General features: G+C 44.9%; 1 protein-coding gene across 1 annotated transcript in view; it reads right to left on the reverse strand.

Moving 5' to 3' along the window:
• Positions 1–25,267, reverse strand: part of LOC141552890 (fer-1-like protein 4) — a 33,166-nt gene extending 7,899 nt beyond the window's left edge. Inside the window, 31 exon segments of the mRNA XM_074284813.1 lie at positions 7,285–7,456; positions 7,867–8,028; positions 8,318–8,434; positions 10,924–11,097; positions 11,289–11,423; positions 12,166–12,257; positions 12,260–12,289; positions 12,381–12,431; positions 12,434–12,551; positions 12,649–12,779; positions 14,693–14,828; positions 14,983–15,070; positions 17,689–17,789; positions 17,942–18,062; positions 18,191–18,404; positions 18,665–18,773; positions 19,819–20,171; positions 20,584–20,770; positions 20,966–21,149; positions 21,312–21,471; positions 21,737–21,821; positions 21,927–21,989; positions 22,125–22,256; positions 22,424–22,484; positions 22,821–22,979; positions 23,159–23,200; positions 23,408–23,499; positions 23,914–24,013; positions 24,219–24,307; positions 24,815–24,870; positions 25,189–25,267. Of these exon segments, the coding sequence (XP_074140914.1) occupies positions 7,285–7,456; positions 7,867–8,028; positions 8,318–8,434; positions 10,924–11,097; positions 11,289–11,423; positions 12,166–12,257; positions 12,260–12,289; positions 12,381–12,431; positions 12,434–12,551; positions 12,649–12,779; positions 14,693–14,828; positions 14,983–15,070; positions 17,689–17,789; positions 17,942–18,062; positions 18,191–18,404; positions 18,665–18,773; positions 19,819–20,171; positions 20,584–20,770; positions 20,966–21,149; positions 21,312–21,471; positions 21,737–21,821; positions 21,927–21,989; positions 22,125–22,256; positions 22,424–22,484; positions 22,821–22,979; positions 23,159–23,200; positions 23,408–23,499; positions 23,914–24,013; positions 24,219–24,307; positions 24,815–24,870; positions 25,189–25,267 (3,793 nt within the window).
• Positions 25,268–25,557: the final 290 nt, after the last annotated feature.

The raw sequence follows: 25,557 nt of genomic DNA on the forward strand, positions 1-25,557 counted from the left end.
AGAAAGAAAAATTTGGGAAAACTGTAACAGATTAAAATGAACAAAACCAAGAGAACATTCTACATAGTAACAATAAAATTGTAAAGATAATTAATTTTAGAAGATTTTGTAACTGACCAAGATAATGATTAGTAACAGTGCCAAAGGACTCATGATGAAAAATGCTATTCACTTCCAGATAGAGATGATGGACTCAGAATGAAAAGTGAAACATTTTTTCTTTTGTTCTTTATTTTTCTTGCTTTCTCCCAGTATAACTAATGTGAAAATAATGTTTTGTCTGATTTTGTATGTATAATGAATATCATATTTCTTGCCATCTTAATAGATGTGAAGGAATAAAAGGAGGGAGAAAATTTGGAACTGAAAACAGACATTTTAAATACAATTTAAAAAAAAAAAGATTTTGTAATTCTGATCTAGATAATGACTAACAAGAGTTCCAAAGGATTCGTGATGAAACACGTTATCCACCTCTAGATAGAGAACTAATGAATTTAGAGTGCAGATTGAGGTCTATTTTTTCCCCTTTCTTTTTTGGAACATGGCTAATGTTAACATAGCTAATATTTACAATTGTTTTGGTTTTATCGCCATTGAGTAAGAAAGAGGGGAGGAAAAAGGAGAAAATTTGAAACAAACAAAAGGAATAAAATAGTATCTGTGCTTTTTAAAAATTAATTAAAACGTGTCCCAAAAAAGTCCCAATTAAGCCACTTAATGTCTATTTATTATGTTATATAATATAATATTATATAATAAAATCATTTCTCTTACTGGGACTCAGTTTCCTCATCTGTGAACTGGGAGAATTAGGTTTGATGTTTATGGGGGTTGAGATCCCTTTAAGATTCCTTTCTAATTGCCCAACCCCCATGGCTGACCTTGATTCACAAATTCTGGTCAAAGGCATCCTTTGAATATCCGGGCCCAGCCCCACCCTCAGCTCAGCTTCTCCCAGCCCTCACCTGATCTGAGCTAACTGAAAAGCCCGCCAAGAATTTGGAACTACCCACAATCTTTCAGGTATAAAAGAGCCAAGCAGAGCTCTCTCTTTGCAGGAGCTCTCCCTGCCAACACATGGTATCCTTCCGACCATGTAAGGGTTCCTGCCTGCCCAGCAACCACCTCTGGCCCTGGCATCTTTCTAACTGAGCTTTACTTCCAAATTTCTACAATAAACCTTTTATTTTCAATCTAGGTTTCCGGGCCTGTAAATTCATTTACAGGGGACACTGCGCCTCATGGGATTATCTTACTATCTATGCGCTGACAAATGGGGTTCCCCCTTTCCTTTCCCTCATTAATGTTTCTTAAGCTATGACATTCTGTAACTTTGATTAGGATTCTGATGAATTTTTAAATAAAGGGTGCAGGTTTTATGGCCAGATCTGAAGGACTAGCTATGGAAAGAAGAGATAAAGGGTTAGAAGAGGTACAACATGGCTGGTAATTGGAGCTCTGTATGAGATCCTCTCCCTGAGTATAACAGATCGTATTAGGGTGTGATGAATAAATTCTATTTGCCTAAGTCATCTAAACAAGTTAGTTTCAGGTGATGAGAAAGGTATAATGCCATACTCAGTCACCCAGTGACTGAGAGCCCCTAGCACAGCAGACAGGAATAGTCAATAGCCAGAGTGTTCCATGAGACTTTGTCACAAAAACTAACAGTAATAATAGGGGACTTGAAGATTTTGTTTCTAGAACACATAGATAATATCTCAAAGATATCATTAAGATATTGAAGCAGGGTGCCTGGGGAAATGATGATGCCTTTAACAGTAACAGAGAAGTTGAGAAGAGGGAAGATAGGTTCTGTTTTAGACATGCTCAGTTTATACTGTTGGGACATCCAGTTCCTATCTAAAAAGCAATGGAAGATGTGAGATTATAGCTCAGAAGAGAAATTAAGGTTGAATATATAGATCTGAGAATGATCTGCACATAACTGGTAAAATAGTACAAGGACTCAATCTGGATCCCATGAACTTAAATTTTTTTTTATAATTATATTTCAACATAACTGGTTTCCTTTGTAGCCCTTTTGTATTTCATTTTTTGCCATTAAAATCAATATTCTGAAAAAGGCTCAATAGGCTTCACTTTGCCACTAGATGGCAAAGGGATTCAAGAACAAAAAGACAAGAATGCTGCAACCCTGCTGGTAGAGGATCAAGAGAAAAAAATCCATTTGTTAATCAAAAAAACCACCCACAGATTCATCCTAGCTAAAGTCAAAGCACCTTTAGAGTTCCAGAAAGATAGATTATTACCAAATTCCTCTAAACATTAACATTTCTATTGTTTAAGTAAATTGAAAAACCCTAAAATTGAACTTTGTATCTTTGTTTTGTGTCTATGTAGACTGACTTTTGTCTTTGTTTCCTGATCACTATGAAAATGTAAATTTACATTTCAAAAGTAGTAGAAAACTGCACATTTTGGATCTCTTTCTCTTTCTCTCTCTTTTTCTCTCTTTCAAAGGTGGAACAACTGATACATTTTTTGCTTGCTTTAATAATTTCAGTTTTCAAAAGGCAGAGGAAGTGACAAAGGAGAACTTTAATTCTCTGCATGATCCTGACCAATAAAAGGAAGAATTTGTTGTTAAAATAGAAAAGGTGAGGCTGCTGGGAGATAATGATTATTTTATCTCAGAATTCATGACAGGAAAGAATAGGAAAGCAGGGCATAATTTACACACACCCATCAGATTTAGGGAAAGTAAATATCAAAGGGTTTAGAGGAAGGATGTGTCCTCTGGTTTAAAATTCTATAGGGGAAGACAGCTTAGGAAGGATAAAAAATACTCAAGAATAAAAAGAAAGAGACAGTTAAAGTCACAGAGGGAATTCAGTGAGTAATTGAAATTTGGAAAAGAACACTGATGGAAGAAAGAGCAGGTCTTGTAGACCTGTAGACACAGTCCTAATAAGGAGCTGACCAGGAAAGTAAAAGACTTTTAGTTAAAAAAGGGTGGTCCTGGGAGTTTGGAAGAAATGAAAAGACAAAAACATTGAAAACTAAAGAGAAAGACCTTCCCATAGAGAATAAGTATCCCTGGGGCAGCTAGATTACTGGCTCTGAAGGCAGGAACACCTGAATTTAAATCTGACCTCAGACACAATATTTTCTGGCTGTGTGACCCTGGACAAGTCATTTAACCCTAATTGCCTTGCAAATAATTTTTTAAAAGAATAAATAGTCCTTATTAGGATAAGTTTTAACTTTAAAGGGCAGCTGGGTGGAGCACCAAGTCTAGAGCCAGGAAGACTCATCTTTCTGATTTCAAATCTGGTCTCAGACACTAGCCATGTGACCCTTTATCCTCCTTGCTGGAACTAGAAAATCAAATTCCTTGCTAAGAAAACTTCAATGTTGGATAACCGAACAACAACCAGAAACTTAAATAGCTCCATTACTTACAGAAAATAAAGACAATAATAAAGAAAGTATTCATCTGCATGAGACCCACAAAGGAGTCTAGGAAATATAACTGATAGAATTAGGACAGTTTCTCACAAGCCAAGGTAGAATACTTTGCAGAGAGAACTAGCTTTGGGATTGTTAAGTCAGTTAGACTTCTCCTATGGAGGAGATATATTTCAGAGCTAAAGTTTCTTCCAGTCCTAGGGTAAAGATCATGGCTCTAGCTAAAGACCATGGTAATATTCTAACTAAAAAGATAAAAGGACAATCCTTCTGAGATAATGACTAAAGTGAGCCTGCAGTTGATCATTCAAGAGTCTAAGTCCAATGTCTCTTTTCAAGAATGAGATTTATTCAAACTAGTTCCAACTGTTCAATAATAAAGAGAGCCATCTACACCTAGAGAGAAGACTGTGGGAACTGAGTGTGGACCACAACAGCATTTTCACTCTTTCTATTATGGTTTGCTTGCATTTTTGTTTTCCTTCTCAGGTTTGTTTTTTTTTTTTCTTTCTAGATCCGATTTTTCTTGTACAGCAAGATAACTGTATAAATATGTATACATATATTGGATTTAACGTATTTAACATATATTGAACTACTTGCCATCTAGGGGAGGGAGTGGGGGGAATGAGGGGGAAACTTGGAACAGAAAGTTTTGCAAGGGTCAATGTTGAAAATTTTTCCCATGTGTATGTTTTGTAAATAAAAAACTATAATGAAATAAATTTGAAAAAAAAAAAAAAAAAAAAAGACTAAGTCCAAGAAGGCCATTGAATCAGCAGAGATACTATTCCCTGAGAAGAATGACTTGTCCAGACCAGAAAAGTGTCACCTCTCTATAGCCAAGCAACTTGCTCAGCCTAGCAGCAGCTGAAAAACCCTATTGACCCTAGTCTAGCAGAATGGACTCAGGTAACTGAAATACTTTGTCCTATAAGGAACAAGACAAGTTAAGTGTCAGAGCAATTTACTGGTTTCATTGGGAAACTGTGTTCTCAGAATGTGTCATAATACCATATTTATGTTTGTGCTCCACTCTTCCCCCCCAATTCTGTGATTATTTGTGGAAGAATATATACTCCACATTTGGGGGGAAATACTTTGGAATTATTAAGTTACATTGAGGATGACAGGAAGAACAAAGAAGGGAAAAGACCACTGTTCAGAATGTGTTAAGGTAATGATAACAGTTGACATGAAGAAAAAACTACTCAGTTCATATTTTTGTTTCTTTTGTTTTCTCTATAAAGGAGAATGGTTTTTGGTTTAAATGAAAGAATAGAACAAAAATAGTAAATAGGGAATTTAAAGTAAGTAGAGAAAATGAGTTCTGAGGGATGATGAACATGAAGAATTCAAAGATATATGGGAAGACATAGAAAGTGAGGAAGGATAAGGAAAGCATAACCAATAGTGATAATATAAAAGTGGGTAAGTTTTTAAAATAACAAAACTGACTATTGATATCAACTTGTTAAAGTGACTCAGTGGATAGAGCGCTGGTCCAGAAATCAGGAAAAGCTTAGTTCAAATTTGGCTTCAGATTCTTAGTGTGTCACCCTGAGCAAGTCACTTCATCCTGTTTTGCCTCGGTTTCCTCATCAATAAAGTGAGTTGGAGAAGGAAATTGCAAACCCCTCCAGTGTTTTTGTCAAGAAAACCCCAAATGAGGTCATGATGAGTCAGGCACAACTGAAAAACTGTTGAACAACATACCCTTCAGAAATGGTAACGTAAAGTATATATTTGCCTATACAATCAGTCACAATCACTTTTTAAATGTAGTTTTGACTTTTTTGTTTAATATCCTCAGGATGTCCTTTAAATAAAGGATTAGATATGTCCTCCTGGGACCAAAGATAGAACTAGAAACAGTAGCTAAAAGTTGCAAAGATGTAGACCTCACTGATTCAGGCCAGTTCCAATGGTCTTGTGATGAAGAGAGCCATTTGCACCCAGAGAGAGGATTGTAGGAAGTGTGGATCACAACATTTTCACTATTAGTTGTTGTTGTTTGTTTGCATTTTTTTCTTTCTCACTTTTTCCTTTTTGATCTGATTTTTCTTATGTATCATGATAATTGTGGAAATATGTATAAAAGAATTGCACATGTTTAATACATATTGGATCACTTACTGTCTAGGAGAAGGGGTAGGGGGAAGAGAGGGAGAAAAAATTTGAAACAGAAGGTTCTGCAAGGATGAATGTTGAAAATTATTTATGCATGTATTTTGAAAATAAAAAGCTTTAATTAAAAAAAAGGAGACCTCACCTTGTTGTAAGGAAAAAAATTAAAACCATCTGAATGATAATCCAGAAATAAAATAGGCTGCCTTGGGAGTTAATTACTTTTTTGTCATATATGGAAGAAAGAGAGTACCCAAATTATTTTGCAACATCTGGATGGACTAACAATGTGGAAATCCCCTCACTGACTGGTGGCCTAATATTAGAAAGTCCCCAAACCTTATGTAAGGATATGGTTGAAGGGAAAGAGCTTATCCACTGTTGTAACAAATCCTCAGATAAGAGACTCTAGTTTCATCTAAAAGAACTCATGATTGTGAAAGTATTTAGTCTCTTTCCCTTGTTTCCTGACATTGAATTTGTTCTTATTCTAATAATAAATCCAGCCAAGTGCATCCAAATATTCTCTTTTTATTCCTGGTTCTCTTCTTTCTCTACCCTCCCTCTACCTTGAAATGCTTTACTTTTCTATCCTAAATTGCTGCAGAATACTGCTGATTGGCTGTGTTCTCTAAGTGAGGTGATAAGTTATAAAAAACAACTCTTCGTGAAGACCAAATGGCTATGAGGGACTACAGATTCCTTAGCTTACTAATATATCCATTTATGCTCAATTTGGTCTCCCATATTTAATTCGCATCACAAAATAGGACGGTGTTGGGGAGAGAGCAGGGAATCTAAACTGCCAGGCTTGGACTTAGAAAGATCCTTTTTCTGAGTTCCAATATGGCCTCACACACTTAACTCGCTTTTTGACTCTGAGCAAGTCACTTAACCTTGTCTGCCTCCGTTTCCTCATCTATAAAGTGAGCTGCAGAGAAAAATGGCAAACCAGGCCAGTATCTTTGCCAAGAAATCCCCAAATCACAAAGAGTTAGACACTACTGAAATAACTGAGCAACAGCAAAGGACCTCCACTGACAGGAGAGGCAAAGGGGAGAGAATTTCCCAACATTTGGGAGATCTTTATGGAAGGTGAATGACCATTTGTTGAAAATAATATAAATATAAATACAAGTGGAACTAGAAGCCTCTTCAGGCCTTCCAGCTCTGAGTTTCTGTGATTCTCTGATTTGACTGATGTTTTTTATAGCAATTAAAGGAAAGAGACCTTTGGTAGAAGCTTTCAGCTTTAAATGTGTGTCATTATAATCCTGAAACCAAAAAGAAAGAAAAGAAGAAGGGAAGGAAGGAGAAAAGGAGGGAAGGAAGAAAGGAGAGAGGGAAGGAGGAAGGGAAGGAAGGAAGGAAAGAAGGGAGGAAGGAAGGAGAAAGGGAGGGAAGGAAGGGAGGGAGGGAAGGGAGGGAAGGAGAGAAGGAAGGGAGGGAGGGAGGGAAGGGAGGGAAGAAGACATATTTTGGACCCTAATAATGGCCAGGTTGAAAAAAAGAAGAAAGGGAAAGACTGAGTCTGGGAAGAAATTGGGAAAATGTTCTTGAAGGAGCCAATGTCTGCAGGGTTTAGAAGGAGAATCAGTATTGTAAGGCCAGTGCAGCAAAGACAGCAGCACCAACCTTCAAGCTAGAATTGAGCCCCAAAGCGCAGCCAAGGCTGAACTGGCCAGCCTTGTCATGGGTTCTGTGAAGGTAAAGATCACTCACCTTGGAGTCCCCTATCTCCATCCTCCTCAGAGGGTTCTGTGGGCTCCTGGAGAGCAAACCGAAGGACATGGGGGACGATGTGGGAACCTACGAGAATGGTACGTCCAAAGGCTCGACGCTCCACTACAAGGATACTGAGTGGGGGCTGCAGATACGGTTGCTCAGGGAGCTCCTGTGTGGAGTAAGGAAAGGGGATGGAAAGTCACAAAGCGAGAGAGTGGTCACTGAGACTCAGGGAATCCCTTTACTCTGCTCAGGATGTGAGTTTGTGTAGTGAGTTTGGAAGTTGAGAGAAGAGATGCAAGAAAAAAAAAAAAAGGAAGCCATTTCCAATAACCTACCCAAAAAGTAGGTTATGAATTCAGAGGGTTTAAGGGACCTTAAGTCCAGGTGGGGAATCAATGAACCAACTTTAAGTAGGTCCCCAACAGATTCTGAGGTTTTATGAATCAGTACCCCAAGACAGACCAAAGATTATGAGCCCAATCAGACTTCCTGTACTTCAAGGGGTTTTCTAGGGATGTTGGGAATTCCAAGAACCCTGGAGAAAGGATGCCTCCCACTCTCCCCATGGCTTCTCACCACAGTCAGATGCTTGACCAGTTCTGTGAAGTTGGGGTTCTCTCGGTAACTAGCCAGAATCTCAGACTCCACACGTTGGCCCCCAATTTCCAGCACGACCTGTGGCTGCTCCACTGCAAATAGGTGTATCCGGCCCAGCCCCCGAAGACCCCAGAACAGTACCTGGATGTATGTGGGGGAGGAGGGGAGAAGGTGGGGAGAGAGAGGGAGAGAGACAGAGATAGAGACCGAGAGAGACAGAGAAAGAGAGTAGGGAGAAGATGAGACATATTTATTACCAAGAAGAGAGAGAGGGGACATAATTCTAGGCAGGATATGAAAGAGGGAAAACTACGCATATGGGGGTATATGGGATCAGTTAATGAGGTTTGAGGATATTTGGAGAGGGATTCTGGGAAAGGAGCCCCAGGGCAGGAAGCAAGTAGAATGGGGTTATAAGGGTCCCAGATACCTCAATTCTGAACTCCTTGAGCAAGGGTCGTACCCCTGGGGGTAGATGGAGACATCCAGAAGTAGTGTCACGCAGAAATTCCAGATCCTGGGGCTCTACATCTTCTGGTACTGAGGGCTAGAAAGGTGCAGAAGGCAGATGATATATGGCAGGGATCAAATAGAGAATGAGTTACTTGGGAATTGTGTCCAGGGGGACATGTTCAAAAATGTGGGCTCTAGAGGTGGTAATGAGGGACAGGTACGTGTTTGTGTCCTTGGAGCCATATTTTTGACACAAAAGTTCCTCTCTTTTGGATTTCTCGTTTCTCTGCTCCTGTCTAAATTTTCATGTAAAACTTTATATCATAGTTATCTGGGTTGGTATTTCATGCCCCTGAGGACAGGGACCCTGTCTTATATAATTCTTCTCTCCTTCTTTGTGAAGTGTAGATCCTAGGATATAATATGAAAGAAAAACTCTAGATTTTTCTTATTTTGTTGTGCTTTTAGAGAGCTTGGAATAATTGCAAAGATTTCTGGATAAACAAGTGTTGTTTACATAAAGAAACTATTGGAAAATATGTTCCCCTAGAAAAGAATACTATTCTTGGGCAGGACAATAGAGACCTCCCATCCACCTCCTCAGTCTTGGTTCCCATGATTTGGTGTCTACCTCACTAACTAAACTTTTATTAATCTCCTAACTTTGTTTTTCTCTCTTCCAACACAGTATTATCCTTCTCGCCCAATCTTTCAGTAGCATCCTAATGTATTCTGTCTTCTCCACCCAGTTGTAAGAGTAGCCTGCTCTCCTCAATTTGGTGGGAGAACAAGGCTTCCTTGAACAACCTGCTTGCCTGCCCATGTTACTGGTCTTCTCTTATATACATTGGTAATAAATATGTCTCAGCTCAGCCAGGAAAATGCAGAATACCAAGTTAAGTCTTTGAGAATTGGACCTTTTAAGTGGTTGTTAAATTGAATCAAGTGATTAGCTAAGATGACAGAAAAAGATAATGTTAAATGTTGGAGATGTGGTGAAAAAAAGAAAGAAAGAAAAGAAAGAAAGGAAAGGAAAGGAAAGAAAGAAAGAAAGAAAGAAAGAAAGAAAGAAAGAAAGAAAGAAAGAAAGAAAGAAAGAAAGAAAGAAAGAAAGAAAGAAAGAAAGAAAGAAAGAAAGAAAGAAAGAAAGAAAGAAAGAAAGAAAGAAAGAAAGAAAGAAAGAAAGAAAAGAAAGGAAAGAAAAGAAAAGAAAAGAAAAGAAAAGAAAGGAAAGGAAAAGAAAAGAAAAAAGAAAGAAAGAAAAGGAGGGGTAATGCACTTAGTGGAGTTGTGAACTAATCCAGCTATTTTAGAGAGCAACTATCCTCAAAGGGCTATCAAAATGTGCATTACCCTCAAACTTACAAAAGAAAAAAGCAAATTAAATAAAGGATAAAAGGTCAGCTAGATGGCACAGTGGATAGAGTACCAGCCCTGAAGTCAGGAGAGCCTGAGTTCAATTAACACTTCCTAGCTGTGTGATCCTGGGCATGTCACTTAAGCCCAATCGCCTCAGAGGAAAAAATGTATATTACCCTTTGATCCAGCCATTTCACTACTGGGTCTGTCCCCACAAAAGAGGGGAAAGAACAAGTGCAAAAATATTTGTGGCAGCTTTTTTGTGGGGACAAGGAATTGGAAACTGAGTGGATGCCCATCAACTGAAGAATGGTTGACTAAGTGATGGTATATGAATGTAATGGAATATTATCATCCTGTAAGAAATGATGAGCAGGATGATTTCAGGAAAGCTTGGAAAGACTTACAGAAACTGATACTGGGTAAAGTAAACAGAACCAGGAGAACATTGCCTATAGTAACAGCAAAATTTTATGATGATCAAATATGATAGATTTAGCTCTTTTCAGAAATATAATGATTTAAGGCAATTCCAATCAACTTGGGATGTAAAATACCATTTGCATTCAGAAAGAGAACTAAGGAGACTGAATGTGGATTGAAACATATTGTTTTTATTTGTTTCTTTGTTTGTTTATTATTAGGAAGTGTTAAGTGCCTGAGACTATATTTGAACTCAGGTCAGGACTTCGGGGCTAATACTCTGTCCACTATGCCATCTAGCTGCCCCTTTATCCTTTATTTAATTTGCTTTATTTCTTTTGTGAGTTTTTCTTTCTGTTTTGATTTTTCCTTCACAATATGAGCAATATGGAAATGTGGTTAAAATGATTTTAAGTGTGTAACCGCACAGATTGCTTACTGTCTTGGGCAGGGAGGAAATAAAGGAGGAAGGGAAAAAGTTTGGAATTTAAGGTCTTATAAAAATTAGTGTTGAAAACTATATTTACATGTAATTGGAAAAATAAAATACTATTAAGAATACCCCCAAAAGGGGGCAGCTAGGTGGCGCAGTGGATAGAGCACCAGCCTGAATTCAGGAGGACCTGAGTTCAAATGTGGTCTCAGACACTTCCTAGCTGTGTGACCCTGGGCAAGTCACTTAACCCCAGCCTCAGGGGGGGAAAAAAAAAAAAGAAAAAAAACTGAAAAAATTGAAATCAGGTGAGTCCTGTTGGAGAGTGGGGAAAGGGAGGGGAGACAAACCTATGATTCCACTCTTACCTCAAGCCTGCCACTATAATCCAACTCAATGAGTTCAAAGGTGGCAATGAGCTCCCCTGCAGCTTGAAGACCCTTAGTCAGGGGGAAGAACTGCAGCTCAGGGCGTCGGTAGGGCTCTTCTATCAGCTTTACCTGAGGAGCTGCCAGAGCTCGACCCAGGAATACAGGGGGACCCTGTGAGGAGAACAAGTCAGGCTTGGAGGAGGAGCAGGGACCTGAGATGGAAAGCAGCAGGGACAAGAAGGCCCCAACTGAGCCAGCAACAGGATGATGGTGGCTGTAGTAGCAGTTGGGCTGGGCTGAAACACGGAGACAAACTCCGGAGAGACAGACAAATCTATGGGCATGTACCCACACACACTCACAAACTTGTTGTGATCAAACACATTGATAGTGACAAGGGGTGGCTCGGCAGGAAGCTGCTCTCTCCGACCATCTATAATCAGCTGCTCAAACACTAGGAGCTCGTCCCACAGTGGGCTCAGCGTCTGCTCCAGGACCTGGTGGAGACATCCAGAGGGTTCGTAGAGAAGGGAGGGATAACCAAGGGTAGGGGACCTACGGGCTGCCGGAGAGAGTGGAAAGAGCACGAATGCTTCGGCTGGAGGGTGGATCGCTGTTTAGTAACTTGGTGGTTTTAAATATGTTTTTAAAGTCATGGGGGAAATGGTGCAAAATTGTAATACCCAAGCTTGATCCCAAAGAAGAGGAATGGAGAAACGAAGACGTCTGTCCTTCTGCTTTACTGGGAAGTGGGGACTATGGCTGATGAACATTACAGAGCCAGACTTTTTTGATGTGTGAGTTGGTTTTGCAGGCCTTGCTCCGCTCCTGACTTTACATTTTCCCTCCTTATCCTATTCCTCTTTCTAGTTCTCTCTTTTTTTTAATGCGTCATACTCCCATATTGGAACGTAAACTCCTTGAAGCCAGTGACTATATATTAAGCCTATTTGTGTCCTCAGCACTTACCACAGTGCTTGGAACATAGTGGTTGTTTAATAAGTGCTTGTTAATTGACTAAGAATGAAGATAGTGAAATACCTCATCTCTGCTCTTTGTACCCCAAGCTTGATGCCTCCCCATTCACTCAGAAGATAGGGAACTACCTCAAGAGCCCAAACTCTCCCACAACTTCCATCCCCAGAACTGACCCCTGAAGATCCAGCTTCACCAGGACGGTACACTTGTTTATCCTCTCCCGACTACTTAGAGTCCGGGGAGGGACAGCGTTGCCCTTACCTGTGTGGCCTGGCACTGGGTTGAGACAAGGACGTGGGCAAAGGGATCGGAGAGGCCGCTGTCATCAGCAGCCAGGACTCCCCTTGCTTGAGGAGGTGAGCTCGGAGCTGAAAGTAGCTGAAGTCTGGGGTGGGACAAGAAGGGCCATGCTTATCAGAGGATCTGCCCCTGATCCTCTCTCTCCCCTCCACCCCCTGTTTCCAAGTGTGAGCCACTGTCTCGGTGTAAGGTGTGAGGCAGACCTCCCGGGGGTTGGGGCAGCAACCTGGGGGAAGCTCCTGGGTACAGACCTTGGCATGTTTGCCCTGGCCAAGCCATAGGAGCATCTCCAGCTTGGCACAGACCTCACCAGGAGGAGCTCCAGGTACCCGAGGGAAGGAACACAGCTGAGTCAAACACATCTATCACCTCTGCACCGTTTCCTACCCCAGGCCACCCACCCGCTGCTTCCCTCCAGGTCTAGCCTTGTCCCCAGGCTCCCACAGTGAGCAGGAGGCTCTGGACATGACCACAGTCCTGTCCACGTTCTTCTACCACAGAGAATAACACATCTTGGGCTGGGACCCGAGCAAGGGCCACACGCCGCCGCCCACTGAACATCCAAACCAACACATCTGGGAGAGAGGTGGTTGGCCAAAAGAAGTCAGGAGACCATGAGATAGGCAAAGGTAACACTGCAGGGACCAGGGGCAAGGAATGGTACTCATGTGGAAGAATACACATTTGGTTTGCTTGATAATACATATTTGTTCCCGAAACTTTTCTTTTTCTCCCTACTTCCCAGTTTCAGTGGGGTGGGAGGGGAGGGAGAGGGAAGAAAATAAATGTTTACCAATTGAAAAAGGAAGAACATTTATAACATTTGTAAGGGGGAAAGAGAAAGACCAAAAAAAAAAAAAAGAGGTGGAAAAGAAGGAAGGAAGGAAGGAAGGAAGGAAGGAAGGAAGGAAGGAAGGAAGGAAGGAAGGAAGGAAGGAAGGAAGGAAGGAAGGAAGGAAGGAAGGAAGGAAGGAAGGAAGGAAGGAAGGAAAGGAAGGAAGGAAGGAAGGAAGGAAAGGAAGGAAGAAAGGAAGGAAGGAAGGAAGGAAGGAAGGAAGGAAGGAAGGAAGGAAGGAAGGAAGGAAGGAAGGAAGGAAGGAAGGAAGGAAGGAAGGAAAGGAAGGAAGAAAGGAAGGAAGGAAGGAAGGAAGGAAGGAAGGAAGGAAGGAAGGAAGGAAGGAAGGAAGGAAGGAAGGAAGGAAGGAAGGAAGGAAGGAAGGAAGGAAGGAAGGAAGGAAGGAAGGAAGGAAAGGAAGGAAGGAAGGAAGGAAGGAAGGAAGGAAAGGAAGGAAGGAAGGAAGGAAGGAAGGAAGGAAGGAAGGAAGGAAGGAAGGAAGGAAGGAAGGAAGGAAAGAAGGAAGGAAGGAAAGGAAGGAAGGAAGGAAGGAAGGAAGGAAGGAAGGAAGGAAGGAAGGAAAGGAAGGAAGGAAAGGAAGGAAGGAAGGAGGGAAGGAAGGAAGGAAGGAAGGAAAGGAAGGAAGGAAGGAAAGGAAGGAAGGAAGGAAGGAAGGAAAGGAAGGAAGGAAGGAAGGAAAGGAAGGAAGGAAGGAGGGAAGGAAGGAAGGAAGGAAGGAAGGAAGGAAGGAAGGAAGGAAGGAAGGAAGGAAGGAAGGAAGGAAGGAAGGAAAGGAAGGAAGGAAGGAAGGAAGGAAGGAAGGAAGGAAGGAAGGAAGGAAGGAAGGAAGGAAGGAAGGGAGAGAGGGAGGAAGGGAAGGAAAGAAGGAAGGAAGGAAGGGAAGGAAGGAAGGAAGGAAGGAAGGAAGGGAAGGAAGGAAGGAAGGAGGGAAGGAAGGGAAGGAAGGAAGGAAGGAAGGAAGGAAGGAAGGAAGGAAGGAAGGAAGGAAGGAAGGAAGGAAGGAAGGAAGGAAGGAAGGAAGGAAGGAAAGGAAGGAAGGAAGGAAGGAAGGAAGGAAGGAAAGAAGGAAGGAAGGAAGGAAGGAAGGAAGGAAGGAAGGAAGGAAGGAAGGAAGGAAGGAAAGGAAGGAAGGGAAGGAAGGAAGGAAAGGAAGGAAGGAAAGGAAGGAAGGAAAGGAAGGAAGGAAAGGAAGGAAGGGAAGGAAAGAAGGGAAGGAAGGAAGGGAAGGAAGGAAGGAAGGAAGGAAGGAAGGAAGGAAGGGAAGGAAGGAAGGAAGGAAGGAAGGAAGGAAGGAAGGAAGGAAGGAAGGAAGGAAGGAAGGAAGGAAGGAAGGAAGGAAGGAAGGAAGGAAGGAAGGAAGGAAGGAAGGAAAGGAAGGAAGGAAGGAAAGGCCTGAGGAGTTAAAAGATGGGGGTTCAAACACCAGTTCTCTCTGACACTAGTGTTGTAACTCTGGCTGAGTTATTCTCTCTAAATCCTGATTTCTTCACCTATAATAATGGGTTAGATAACATTTCACAACCTCTTTCACCTTGTTTTTGTGAATACTCTATAAATCATAAAATACAATAAGAAAGAGCTATTGTTTTTATGGTCATAATAATTAGGAAAAGATAGTTCCCCCCCTCCCACCCAGGGCAGGTTCTCTTACCTCCTGGAAGAGGAAATTTAGCTTGGCCAGTATCTTCTTAGCCAGTATCACTTTCTGGTCCACATTGCTGGGCCTCATCCCTCCTAGGAGACGCAGGCCCTGCCGAGCAGCTACAGCCTGAGTGACAGAGAGAGACAGGGATGGAGATGGGCTCAAGCTGTTGGTAGGGGAGGATGCCATGTGCTGACATGAAGGTCAATTAAGTGACAGACAGATCCAAAGAGTCACCCCTCCTACCTTTCCCCTCTCTTCCTTTCCCCTTCCTGCCTACCATGCTATGTGTCAGCAGCTTCCTGCGGCTCCGATCCAGGGCATTGGGCCGGGTCATTGTCCTTCGCTCAGCTCCCCGACAGTACTGCCTGGGTATGGGGAGCATGGGGTAAGGAGTTATAGGTTACAGGGTTATAAGGGGGGGGGTCACAGAGGTCCATGTGGAGAAGTCAGGGTGACCAAAAGATTAGCACTCCTTACAAGAGAAAGTGACAGAAGCCATAAAAATCATGAGGAGAGATCAGGGAGGCTATGGGAGTTTGTGGGGAAAGGCCAGGGAGGTCATAGAAACTTTAGGGAGAGAGTTGTGGAGGTAAGAAGTAAGGGAAGTAAAGAGAGTCTTAGGGATTATCAGTAAAAGAAAATAACTTGGAGTGCTATAAGCTTTGTATCCTGTAATTTTAAAATGTCATTGGCTGTTAATTCTGTTTTGGAAAAAGTCCAATGATCCCTGAAGGAAAAAAATAAAGAGAAGAGTTGAACTATATAACATTGGTGCTCATTATTTGTTTGGTGTCATTCTGATTCTTCATGACCCCATTTGGGGTTTTCTTAGCAAAGATACCACAGTCATTTGCCATTTTCTTCTCCAGCTCATTTTACAAATGAGGAAAAGGAGGCAAACAGGGTCAAGTGACTTGCCCCGGGTCACACAGCTCCGAGGTGTCTGAGGTCAAATTTGAATTCAGGTCCTCCTGACTCTAGGCCCAGTGCTTTATCCACTAAACCACCTTGCTGCCCTTGAATTCTAAAACTGGGTTAGTTCAATTACTGGCCTCCTTGACTCCTCTAGTTTTAGTGCATCAAAGAGTGTAGATTCTTTCCTAAAAGGGTATCAAGGCTACTCTGCACAGTAGAAAGGGGACCTAACTCTGGACTTAGAAGCTTAAAGGCTAGATTTGACCTCAGATCTTCTTGATTCCAAGCCCAGGACACTATTCACTACACCACCTTAGATTCAGAGGACCTGGGTTCAAATTCCACTTCTGATGCTTTCTGCCTGTGTTTCTCTCCCTTGGCCTGTTTTCTCTCATTTAAACTGAGGGGGTGGGACAATGGTCCCTAGATCACTGGCTCTCAGAGTGTGGTGCTAGAGATCCTTCAGGCAGGCTGCAAGGTCAAAATGATTCTTCTATTGAGTAGAGGCCCATCAATTAGGAATCACTGTACAAACCATGGTATAGAAAGTAACAGAACATTATTGTTCTATAAGAAATGATGAGTAGGCTGATTTCAGAAAAGTGTGGAAAGACATGAACTGATGCTGAGTGAAGTGAGCAGGACCAGAGAACATTGTACAGCAACAAGATGATGTGATTCTCAATTGTGATGGACTTGGCTCTTTTCAACAATGAGATGATTCAAGGCAATTTTAATAGAGTTGGAATGGAAAGAACCTCCCGCATCCAGAGAAAACTATGAAGACTGAATGTGGATCAAAGCATAGGATTTTCACCTTTTTGTTGTTTGTTTGTTTTTTTCCCCTTTCTCGTGTTTTTTTTTTTTTTCTCCTTTTGATCTGTTGGAGCTTTTTGTTTGTTTTTGTTTTTGTTTTTGTTTTTGCTTAGCAAGATGAATATGGAAATATGTAGAATTCAACACATTTAACCTACATTAGATTGCTTTCATCTTGGGAAGGTAGGAGAGAAAAGGAGAGGGAGAAAAATTTGGACATAAGGTTTTGCAAAGGTGAATGCTGAGAATTATTTTTGCATGTATTTGGAAAAATAAAATGCCATCTAAAGAATGGTGAATAGGCTGATTTCAGAAAAGTCTGGAAAGATTTCTATAAACTGATCCTGGGTGAAGTGAACAGAACCAGAAGAAAATTGCATATAGTAATAGATAGACTTAGCTCTTCTCAGAAATAACAGCGATCAAAAAAAAAAAATACAGTAATCTAAGAAATACAGTGATCCAAAATAATTCTAATAGACAATTCCAAATGCCACCTGCATCCAGAGAGAATTATAGAGACTAAGTGCAGATCAAAGAACAATATTTTCACCTTTTTTGTTTCATTTTATTTTTTTCTTGCTTGTGATTTTTCCCTTTTGTTTTGATTTTTCTTTCCCAGCATGACTTGTATGGAAATATGTTTAAAATATTGGTACATATATAACCGATATCAGATTGTTTGCTGTCTTGGGGAGGTGAAAGGAAGGAAGGGAGGAAGAAAACAATTTTGGAACTCAAAATCTTACAAAAGTGAATGTTGAAACCTGTTTTTACATGTAATTGTAAAAAATAAAATACTATTAAATGAAAAAATTCTATTTCCCTAGTAATACTAAGATGTTTTAATTTTGAATTCGGTCAACATTGATAAATGAAACCCACATAAACAAAAGCTCTTGGAGAAGAGTCTCTCAATAACTTTTAAGAGTGTAAATAGGGCCAGAATTGCTACTCTAGATAGTTCTATAATATGCTTCTGGAAAGCAGAGACTGTTTTGTTTGACTTTTGTCCTTGTTTCTCCTGGAATCTAGTAGGTGCTAAATAAATGATCCTTTGGTTGGTCCCAGTGGGAGAAAATGCTCTGGAACAAAGCCAGCATAACTGGCAACAAGCTATGATGAGCCATAATGGAAGAAGGAGGGGAGAAAAATGCCCTCAAGTGCTCCAGCCTGCTGTGCTAGACTAGCTGTGTGACTTTAGGACAATCCTCTGCCCATTTTGGGCCACAGAACCCTGGAGCCCTCTCACCTGCTCCCAGCCACCAGTTCCTCCAGGGCCTGCCGCAGCCGTACCCATGCCCCCGGTCCTGGCCTCTTCAGCAGCCTCTCTGTCTCCTGCAGCCCTTGGTCCTGCAGAAACAGTGGAAAAGGGAGACCTGGACACTGGACCCTCCTCCCCAAGGTCCAGCTTCCTCCCTCCACCCTTCCCTCCCAGACCTTCATGGTTCCCTTCTCTGGGACCCCATCTCCAGCATTCTTCCCCACTGTGGCTCTGCCCTTACCAGTCTCTCTGCTACTTTCTTGATGCAATTGCTGCTTTGAAGGCGCCAAGTATGGTCTTCCCAGCGACTCCAGACATGAATACATGGCTTCTCATATCGAAGGGGCAGGCAAAGGTAGGGCCTAGACAAATTCAGAGGTGAAGGCTATTGTACCTTCACCTTTCCCCCTCCACCCCCAGCAGGACCATCTTTGGATCCCACTTGCCTTGCCAGAACTCAGTGATCCCTGCCCCAGTCCCGTGGACCTACCCATCACCCTCCATGGGCTCTGGTTGCAGCCCCGGAGTTCCCATAAGCTCCCCAGGTCCTCCCTGCTCATCTAGGCCCTGACTGGTCTCCGGTTCTGGGTCTAATTCCAGCAGAGGCTGGGTCTCTCTGGTCTGAACATCCATCGTGACTCCAGCCTCAGCTTCTCTGCCCTGTGATCTTCGGCTCCGCAATTCCTCTTGTCGGCCAGCCCCTCCTACCCCAGAATGAGCACAGTTCAGAAGCCCCAGTGATTGCCTGGCAAAGCAGCAGCGATCCTGACTCAAAGCCCTGGGGCTGCCCCATCCCCAGCACTGACCGTAGCTCAGATTCCAGAGTGACCACAGCCCTAATCTCCCTCAAGTGACCCTCCATCACCTCCATAAGGCCCATGATTCAGATCCCCCCGGGCGAGGATCCACCTCGGGGTGCCTTAGAGAAGTCAGCCCGGACTGCACATGCCGGCAGATACTGTACCAATGGAGATCTCAAAGCTGATGGGTTGGGGGCCCACAGAAGGGTCAATCATCGCGGCTTCAAAAAGAACGGCAAAGAGCAGAAAATCTTCTTGGGCAGCCAAAGCTTGCTGGGTAATGGCGAGAAGACAAGACATTGGAACAGGAACCACTGCAGAAGCGTAATTTAAGCTGGCAGAACTTGTCCCCTCCAGGACCCTTCTCCCACCTCCTGAACTTCCTGCCAAGCACTCACTTCCATGGTCACAAGTCCCTTCCCTGCAGAGATCTATTTGCTAACGTCATCTTCTCTTACCCTCACCTCCTACCCCTTAGACAGAGGCTCCCCAAAGGGCAGCATGATGCACTGACAAGATAGTCAATTTAGAATCAGAGGATCCAAATTTAAATCCCATTTCTCACCACTTACAGCCACTTAACCTCTGGCCTTAGTTTCCTCATCTGTCAATGACCTCTGAGGTCCCTTCCAGCCCTGTGATCCCATGTTTAACAAACTAACTTTAATAAACTAATAAGGTATCGCCCACAGTGATAATGGTTTTCAGGGCTACCTTCCCTTAGAATAATTTCCATTTTAAAATGCTTCCTTAAAGAGACAGCTAGATGGCACAGTAGACAGACAAGTGTTCAGATCTACTCTCAGATATTTAACTGTGTTACCCTGTGTGACTGTGTGACCCTGAATATTTACTAGCACTCATTTATACACTATCTACCTCAGTTTCTTCATTTGTTTAAAATATGGAGATAATAATACCACCTACTTCCCCTAGGTTGTTGTGAGATTATAAAGCAAACTTTAAAGCAGGGCAGTTAGGTGGTGCAGTGAATAAGAATGTCCTTAAGTTCAAATTCAGCCTCAAAGACTTCCTAGCTGTGTGCCAGAGGAAGTCTATTTACCTCAGTTTCCTCTGTAATGAGCTGAAGAAGGAAACGGCAAAACCGCTCCAGTATCTTTGCCAAGAAAACCCCAAATGGGATCAGGAAGAGTTGGATACAACTGAATAACAAACTTAAAGTGCTGTATAAATCAAAGCTACTGTTATTCCTACCAGAGATTTCATCTTCTTCATGGGAAAATTTCCAGGGCCAGGAAGGAAAGGAAGACCCCAATTCTTAGGCCCTAGCCCAAGACCTGCTGTTTTAGGCCCCTACCTCAGGCAGCGGATACAGTTCTTCCACTTCCACTTCCACAGCACTGGGCAGCTCTGGCCCATCCTGGGTGACATTTGGCTGTTCTGGTTCCTTGGCTGGACCCCGGTCTTTCCGGCCCTTTTTCTTCTTCCTGGTGATCTGGGCCATCCTGGAACCCTGTGGGACCTGGCGGGGCTCGGGACGGGCCCCACTGCCAAACATCTCCAGCCCCACAGCTAGCAGCAGGCGGCCTCGGAACCACACACCTGGGCCTTGGCCGCTGTTGAGGCCATGCAGACTATCCCGAAGTCCCCCAGTTGGGGGAGACCCATAAAGAGGAACCCAGGTGGGACCAAAGGTAGGCTTAAACCCCACTGCGGAGAGAGGACCAAGGGATGCCAGTCAGTGTGGACGGAAGTGTTCCTGACCCAGGAGGTTGAGGGGCACACTCCCGGAAAAGGGGTGCTGGGATAAGTCTGGGATATGCTTTCAGGGCAAGGAGGGGTAGGAGGGAGAACAGGGCCTCCATTAAGAACTTCCCAGTGTGCTGGGTAGGAATCTGGTGGTATGTTGTAGTGTCCTGAATGGGATACAGGACCTGGGGACAGGAAGCCTTCAAATCAAACGCCTGCTAAGGGGTGTATAAGTCCTTTAACTTTGGAGGACCTCGTTCCTCGGTTGTAAAATGAGGGGGTTGGGTTTGATGGCCTCCAACTCTAGATCTAAATGCCTCCGGATGTTTCTGGAGCCGTGGGATCTTTTGGGGACAAGGAGTAGGGGGCTCACCAGCACGGCCTGGGTGGGAGATCTGCCTAAGATCCAGGACATGGGTGGCAATGGGCACGTCACCCATTTGAGCATCGTCCATCAGCTGCAGACGGATGCGGGAGGTGAGAGGTGGAAACAGCTCCACGAAGTTCAGCTGTTCGTTCCATTCAGGATCCGTGGTCTCACTTTGCACTGAAGTCTCCCCCTGCAGTTGTGTTTTTTGACTGGCATCGGCATGTGGGCAAGGAGAATGCAGCATGGGGGCTGAGGCAGGGCAGTGGTGGAGGCAGAAAGAAGGCTTGGAGGGCTGCATCTGGCTCACCCCGGAGTCTCTTATGGGAGCTTTGTCTCTGAGAGGATGGGGGATGAAGGGAGGGAGTTGGAATAGGAACAGGCTCACCTGTTGCCCCAAGAAGGACACCCTAATGTAAGGATCCACTAGCACTCGCGGCTCTCGCACAACACGGGCCAAGCCGCCCAGGAGTCCAGGGCTAAGAGCAGGGAGACCCTTAGCCCGGTATAATCGGACACTGAGCCGGGCCCACTGCCGGTCAGCTGGAAATCCCCTAGGCAGAAGCAGGTTCCTAGATGGGGAGACACAAGAAAGAGCATAGAAGAAGGAAGCTGGACAAGTCACAGCTCCCTAAAAATCCTAAATCCCTAATCCAATCCTCTTTCAGTCCCGGCCCCTTCGGGCCCTGTCTCCTTCAGCCACCCCTGCCCTCTTCCCCAGTTTTTACCCTTACTTTTCAATATCAGGACTGTGGCCTGGAGGAGAGGGAGGTAAGGGCCGGGTCAGCTCTCCCCGAGCCGTCACAGTTAGGGTAACTTTGACAAAGCCTTTGGCTCCAGCGTGGGTGTCCTGGGGATCGTGGAGCACGGCCCATTTCTGGGAAAAGTGACTGTCTGTGGGGAAATGGGAACATCCTGAGTGTGCGCTTCCGGTTGTCCCAGCCCCTGTCAGGTTCAGGGTCACCCGAGAGAGGGGCCCAGCTGGCAGGCTCTTTGCACTGGTGGTAGGGTCTCAGAGGGAGGAGACTGAGGGGGCTCAGTGTCCTGGTCGGGGAAGGGTTCAAGGTCTGATCGATCCGCGGAGAGGTCAGAGACAGTCCAGGACTGGGCATTAGTATCTGTGGGATACTAATGTGATGGGAAGAGAGGGGTCCAGTACCTGGCTGTTCGCAGACGATGTCCAAGTCCATTCTGAAAGTGCCAATCCGGGTGGCCAGAAAGGGAAGTGTCTGAGAATGGAACACCTGGGAGAGAGGGGGAAAGCGTGGGAGGGGAGTAAGTCCCAAGAGAAGGGACCCCGCTTAGTCCTGCCCAGCCCAGCCCCACTCGCCCAGCGTCGCCCTCATCACCGAGATCTCCAGCAGCGTTTCGCGCAGACGCTCCCTGGTTTCGTGAAACTCAAATAAGAAATGCTGAAAAACAGAGAGCAAAGTAAGAGAGGATGGATACCTAGAGCCCCTCTCTGTAGAAAGAGCTTTTACTGCCTGGTCCAGATCTTTGGGCCCCTCCTTTTGTATCCCTGTGTCTCCCATTCCCATTCCAGACACCTCATTGAAGAAGGGGCAGTTGGTCCCCCGCTGCTTGGCAGTCTCTCGGCGCTGCTCCCCCACCTTCACGACCACGTAAGGGTTAATGTTGACTCCCACCAGTTTCTGGGCCTCGAGAACTGAGACACCGACCTGAAGGAGAGAAGGGCAGCCTAAACTTTGCCCCTGCGGCTCTGGGGAGGCTCAGGGTGTGAGGGAAGATGTGGGGCTGTCTGCAAGGGGGAGGGAGCAGGTGTCCTATGAAAGCCTCGTGGGAAGCAGGGTCCAAATTCTCCCCCTCTCTTCCCCCCATTCAGTACCTGGAAGGCCTGGGCTTTGGGCACCTGGTGAGGGTCTCTTCTAGAGATGTCTCTGGCTCGGCTGCAAAAAATAGGGTGTCATTCCAGTTTGGGGGGCTGAGAGCCCATCCTCCCAAACTACACAGTATCTTCTCCCTCCCTCTAAGGTGTCTGAGAGATTACTTTTGAGTCTGTCAGTCCAAAGCCTACCCATGCACTGAGAATCAAGTTAAACACTGATGCCTCCTGAAGTCTGCCCAAATTCCTGAGCTACTCATTTGGCACTTCAGTATGAATTGTTTTCTATTATCAGGCTCTTTTGGTGTGAGCCCTGTCTCTGCCAGGGGGACTTTAAGCCTCTTCTTTAAGACCACCTTCTCTGCCCGGCCCTTCTCAACCTCATCTGCCCAGGAGTCACCTTCTGATGGGGCTGAACACAACCCCTGAGATTTCATCTTCAGGCTCTTCCTCCAGATCCCACTCATCATCTTCCTCTTCCTGTGCTGGGCCCAGGCCTTGAGCTAACCTTTGGCCCAATGCAACAGCTCGACGATCCAGCCCACCTGATACCTGGGGTCTGGGATCACAAATTCTTGTCATTTCTCACCACACATGTCCCACAGCCCGAGAGGCTGAGAGAACTGAGAGAATACAGGGGATTTAGAGGGAACTAAGGATACTAACATAGGCAACCCCACACCCCGACCCCTTCCCCTGTCACCCAGCTTTGAGCCTCCATGGTTCCTATCTACTCACTCCAGCTCCTGGAAGCCCACATTCTGGATGGTCAGATCTGAGCTAGTGAAGGAGAAATACAGAGAACACTGAGAAAGGTATCCACATCCACCTAGCTGGTGAGAATCTGGGAAAATCTAGAACTAAGCACTTACTGTCCAGAAGCATTTGCCCCACCACCCTCCCCACCAGTGTTTCTGGGAAATCTTAGGGGTTTCAGATCCAGGGAAAGGATCTGAGGTGGGTAAGGATGGGCTAAGGGAGGAATACCTGTCTCTGGTGTGAGACAAAAAGTCCTCCTCAGACCAAGCTCCGGCAGCACCATCAGGAGGATGGTATCTGAGATCTAACTCTACCTGGATCTGGGGAAGGAAAGGGAGGAGAAGAACAAGAGGGGAGTAAGAGATAATTAATTATACCTGTTCTGATCCTCCCAACCAACCTAGGCTGCAGGAGCTATTACTTTCATTTTACAGTTGAGAAAACTGAGGCAGAGTTAAGTCACTTGTCCAGAGCTATAGAGCTAATTAATGTTCAGATTTAGGTTTTTCCCAACTCCAGGACTATTTCTTTATATATTATATCTCTTAGGATTAACAGGGACTTCTGGGGACCCCAATCCTTGATGCCCCAAGTCATGAGGGGGAAAGGGTGGGCCCTCTTTAGGGGAGGCAGGATGGATTCCTTCTTTCTTTCACCTGCCCAGTCTCAGAAGCATAGCCCTAGCCAAAGTGAGGAGCCCCCAGTCTCCAGGGTCCAGAAGCAAGGACACTTACCCGGGACAAGCATTGGTTCCTGTCCACCAGGGCCTCTTTCAAAACCAGATGCCCCACACTCTGCAAGTGCTGCAGGGAGATCACCAGCGTTCCCAGGATCCTGCCAAGGCCCTGGGTGAGCCATGCCTGGCCTTGGCCTCCCCTCACTTCCCTCAGCCCCTCAGTCCTCTGGGTCCTCCCACTTCCCAGCCCCTCCCACCACTTCCCTTATAGCATGGTTTTACTTTCTTAGAATCCTTAAGCCGCTCAGGCCCCTCAGTCTCCTTAACCTTCTCATTGGGCTGCCTCTCAGGCCACCAACTCACCTAGGGCTGAAGAGCCGGCTGCAGTTGACCACCTGTACTGACAGGAACTCCTGAGCCAGCAGGGACCCATAATGGGGCCACCGAAAAAACTGAAGGGAGAACACAGTAAGGGGCCTGGCTCCCCCCAGGACCAGGGACTGAGCGAGCCCTGACCCCCAGGTTAATCTCCAGCTGCAGAACTGACACCTCCAGGACCAGGGACTGAGTGAGCCCTGACTCCCAGGTTAATCTCCAGCTGCAGAACTGACACCTCCAGGACCAGGGACTGAGCGAGCCCTGACCCCCAGGTTAATCTCCAGCTGCAGAACTGACACCCCCACGACCAGGGACTGAGCTAGCCCTGACCCCCAGGTTAATCTCCAGCTGCAGAACTGACACCTCCAGGACCAGGGACTGAGTGAGCCCTGACTCCCAGGTTAATCTCCAGCTGCAGAACTGACACCCCCACGACCAGGGACTGAGTGAGCCCTGACCCCCAGGTTAATCTCCAGCTGCAGAACTGATTTCTCCAAGTCCAGAATTGAACCTCCCAAAGTCAGAACTAAGCCCCTCCAAGACTGAATGCTCCCAGAACTGATGGTACTCCCTTTACCGACCTCACCAATATCAGCTTCATGGCCACAATGAATCCTCCTTGTTTTCTGGATAAAACCTGTATTGTGACTCAAATTAATGAATTCCTGGTCTCTCCTGAGTCTGTTCTCCCCCTTTTACCTCCCCTACACCCCCCTACTTAAGAACCCAAGTTTTCCCCATCATCCTCTCTTCCTCACCCCCCACCTTCACTCCTTGGAATATCTGGGCAGTGGAATCGGGGATGAGAACCATAGGATGCTCCAAGGTGAAAAGCAGTTGAATTTAGGGAGGAAGAACGGCAAGGATTGGGATGGGTAGAAGAGAGACTTATGTAGTCCCTCCAGCCATCTCCATCCTCCTATGCTTAGGCTTCCTAATCCCTCCTCCTCCTCACCTCGGAAGCTGAGTTGTACTTGTCTTTCGTGGGTTCCAGGAAGCCCTGTCACCTTCTGCACCTTCACCTCCAGGGCCATGATGAGGGATCCCTGCTTCTCCTCAGGTAAGATCTCCTTTTCCTATTTAGCCCCTTCCTCCTTCCTTCCTTGGCCCCTCCAGCTCTGAGTCATTCAGACTCGCCCTGCAGGTTCAACCATCCCTACCCTTAAAACAAACAAAGTCAACCCCAGGGCTGGTGGTCAGCAAACCAAAGGTGGTGGAGAGGAGTCAATTAGGACCCAGTGATCACTGAGGCAGAGGGACCTCAAAATACATGGATGAGGTCCTCAGCCCAGGCCAAGTGCAATGCTTTAGCCCAGGAAGGCCT

Source organism: Sminthopsis crassicaudata, chromosome 2 (assembly GCF_048593235.1).
Source record: "Sminthopsis crassicaudata isolate SCR6 chromosome 2, ASM4859323v1, whole genome shotgun sequence".
In the NCBI taxonomy this organism is placed as follows: Eukaryota; Metazoa; Chordata; class Mammalia; order Dasyuromorphia; family Dasyuridae; genus Sminthopsis; species Sminthopsis crassicaudata.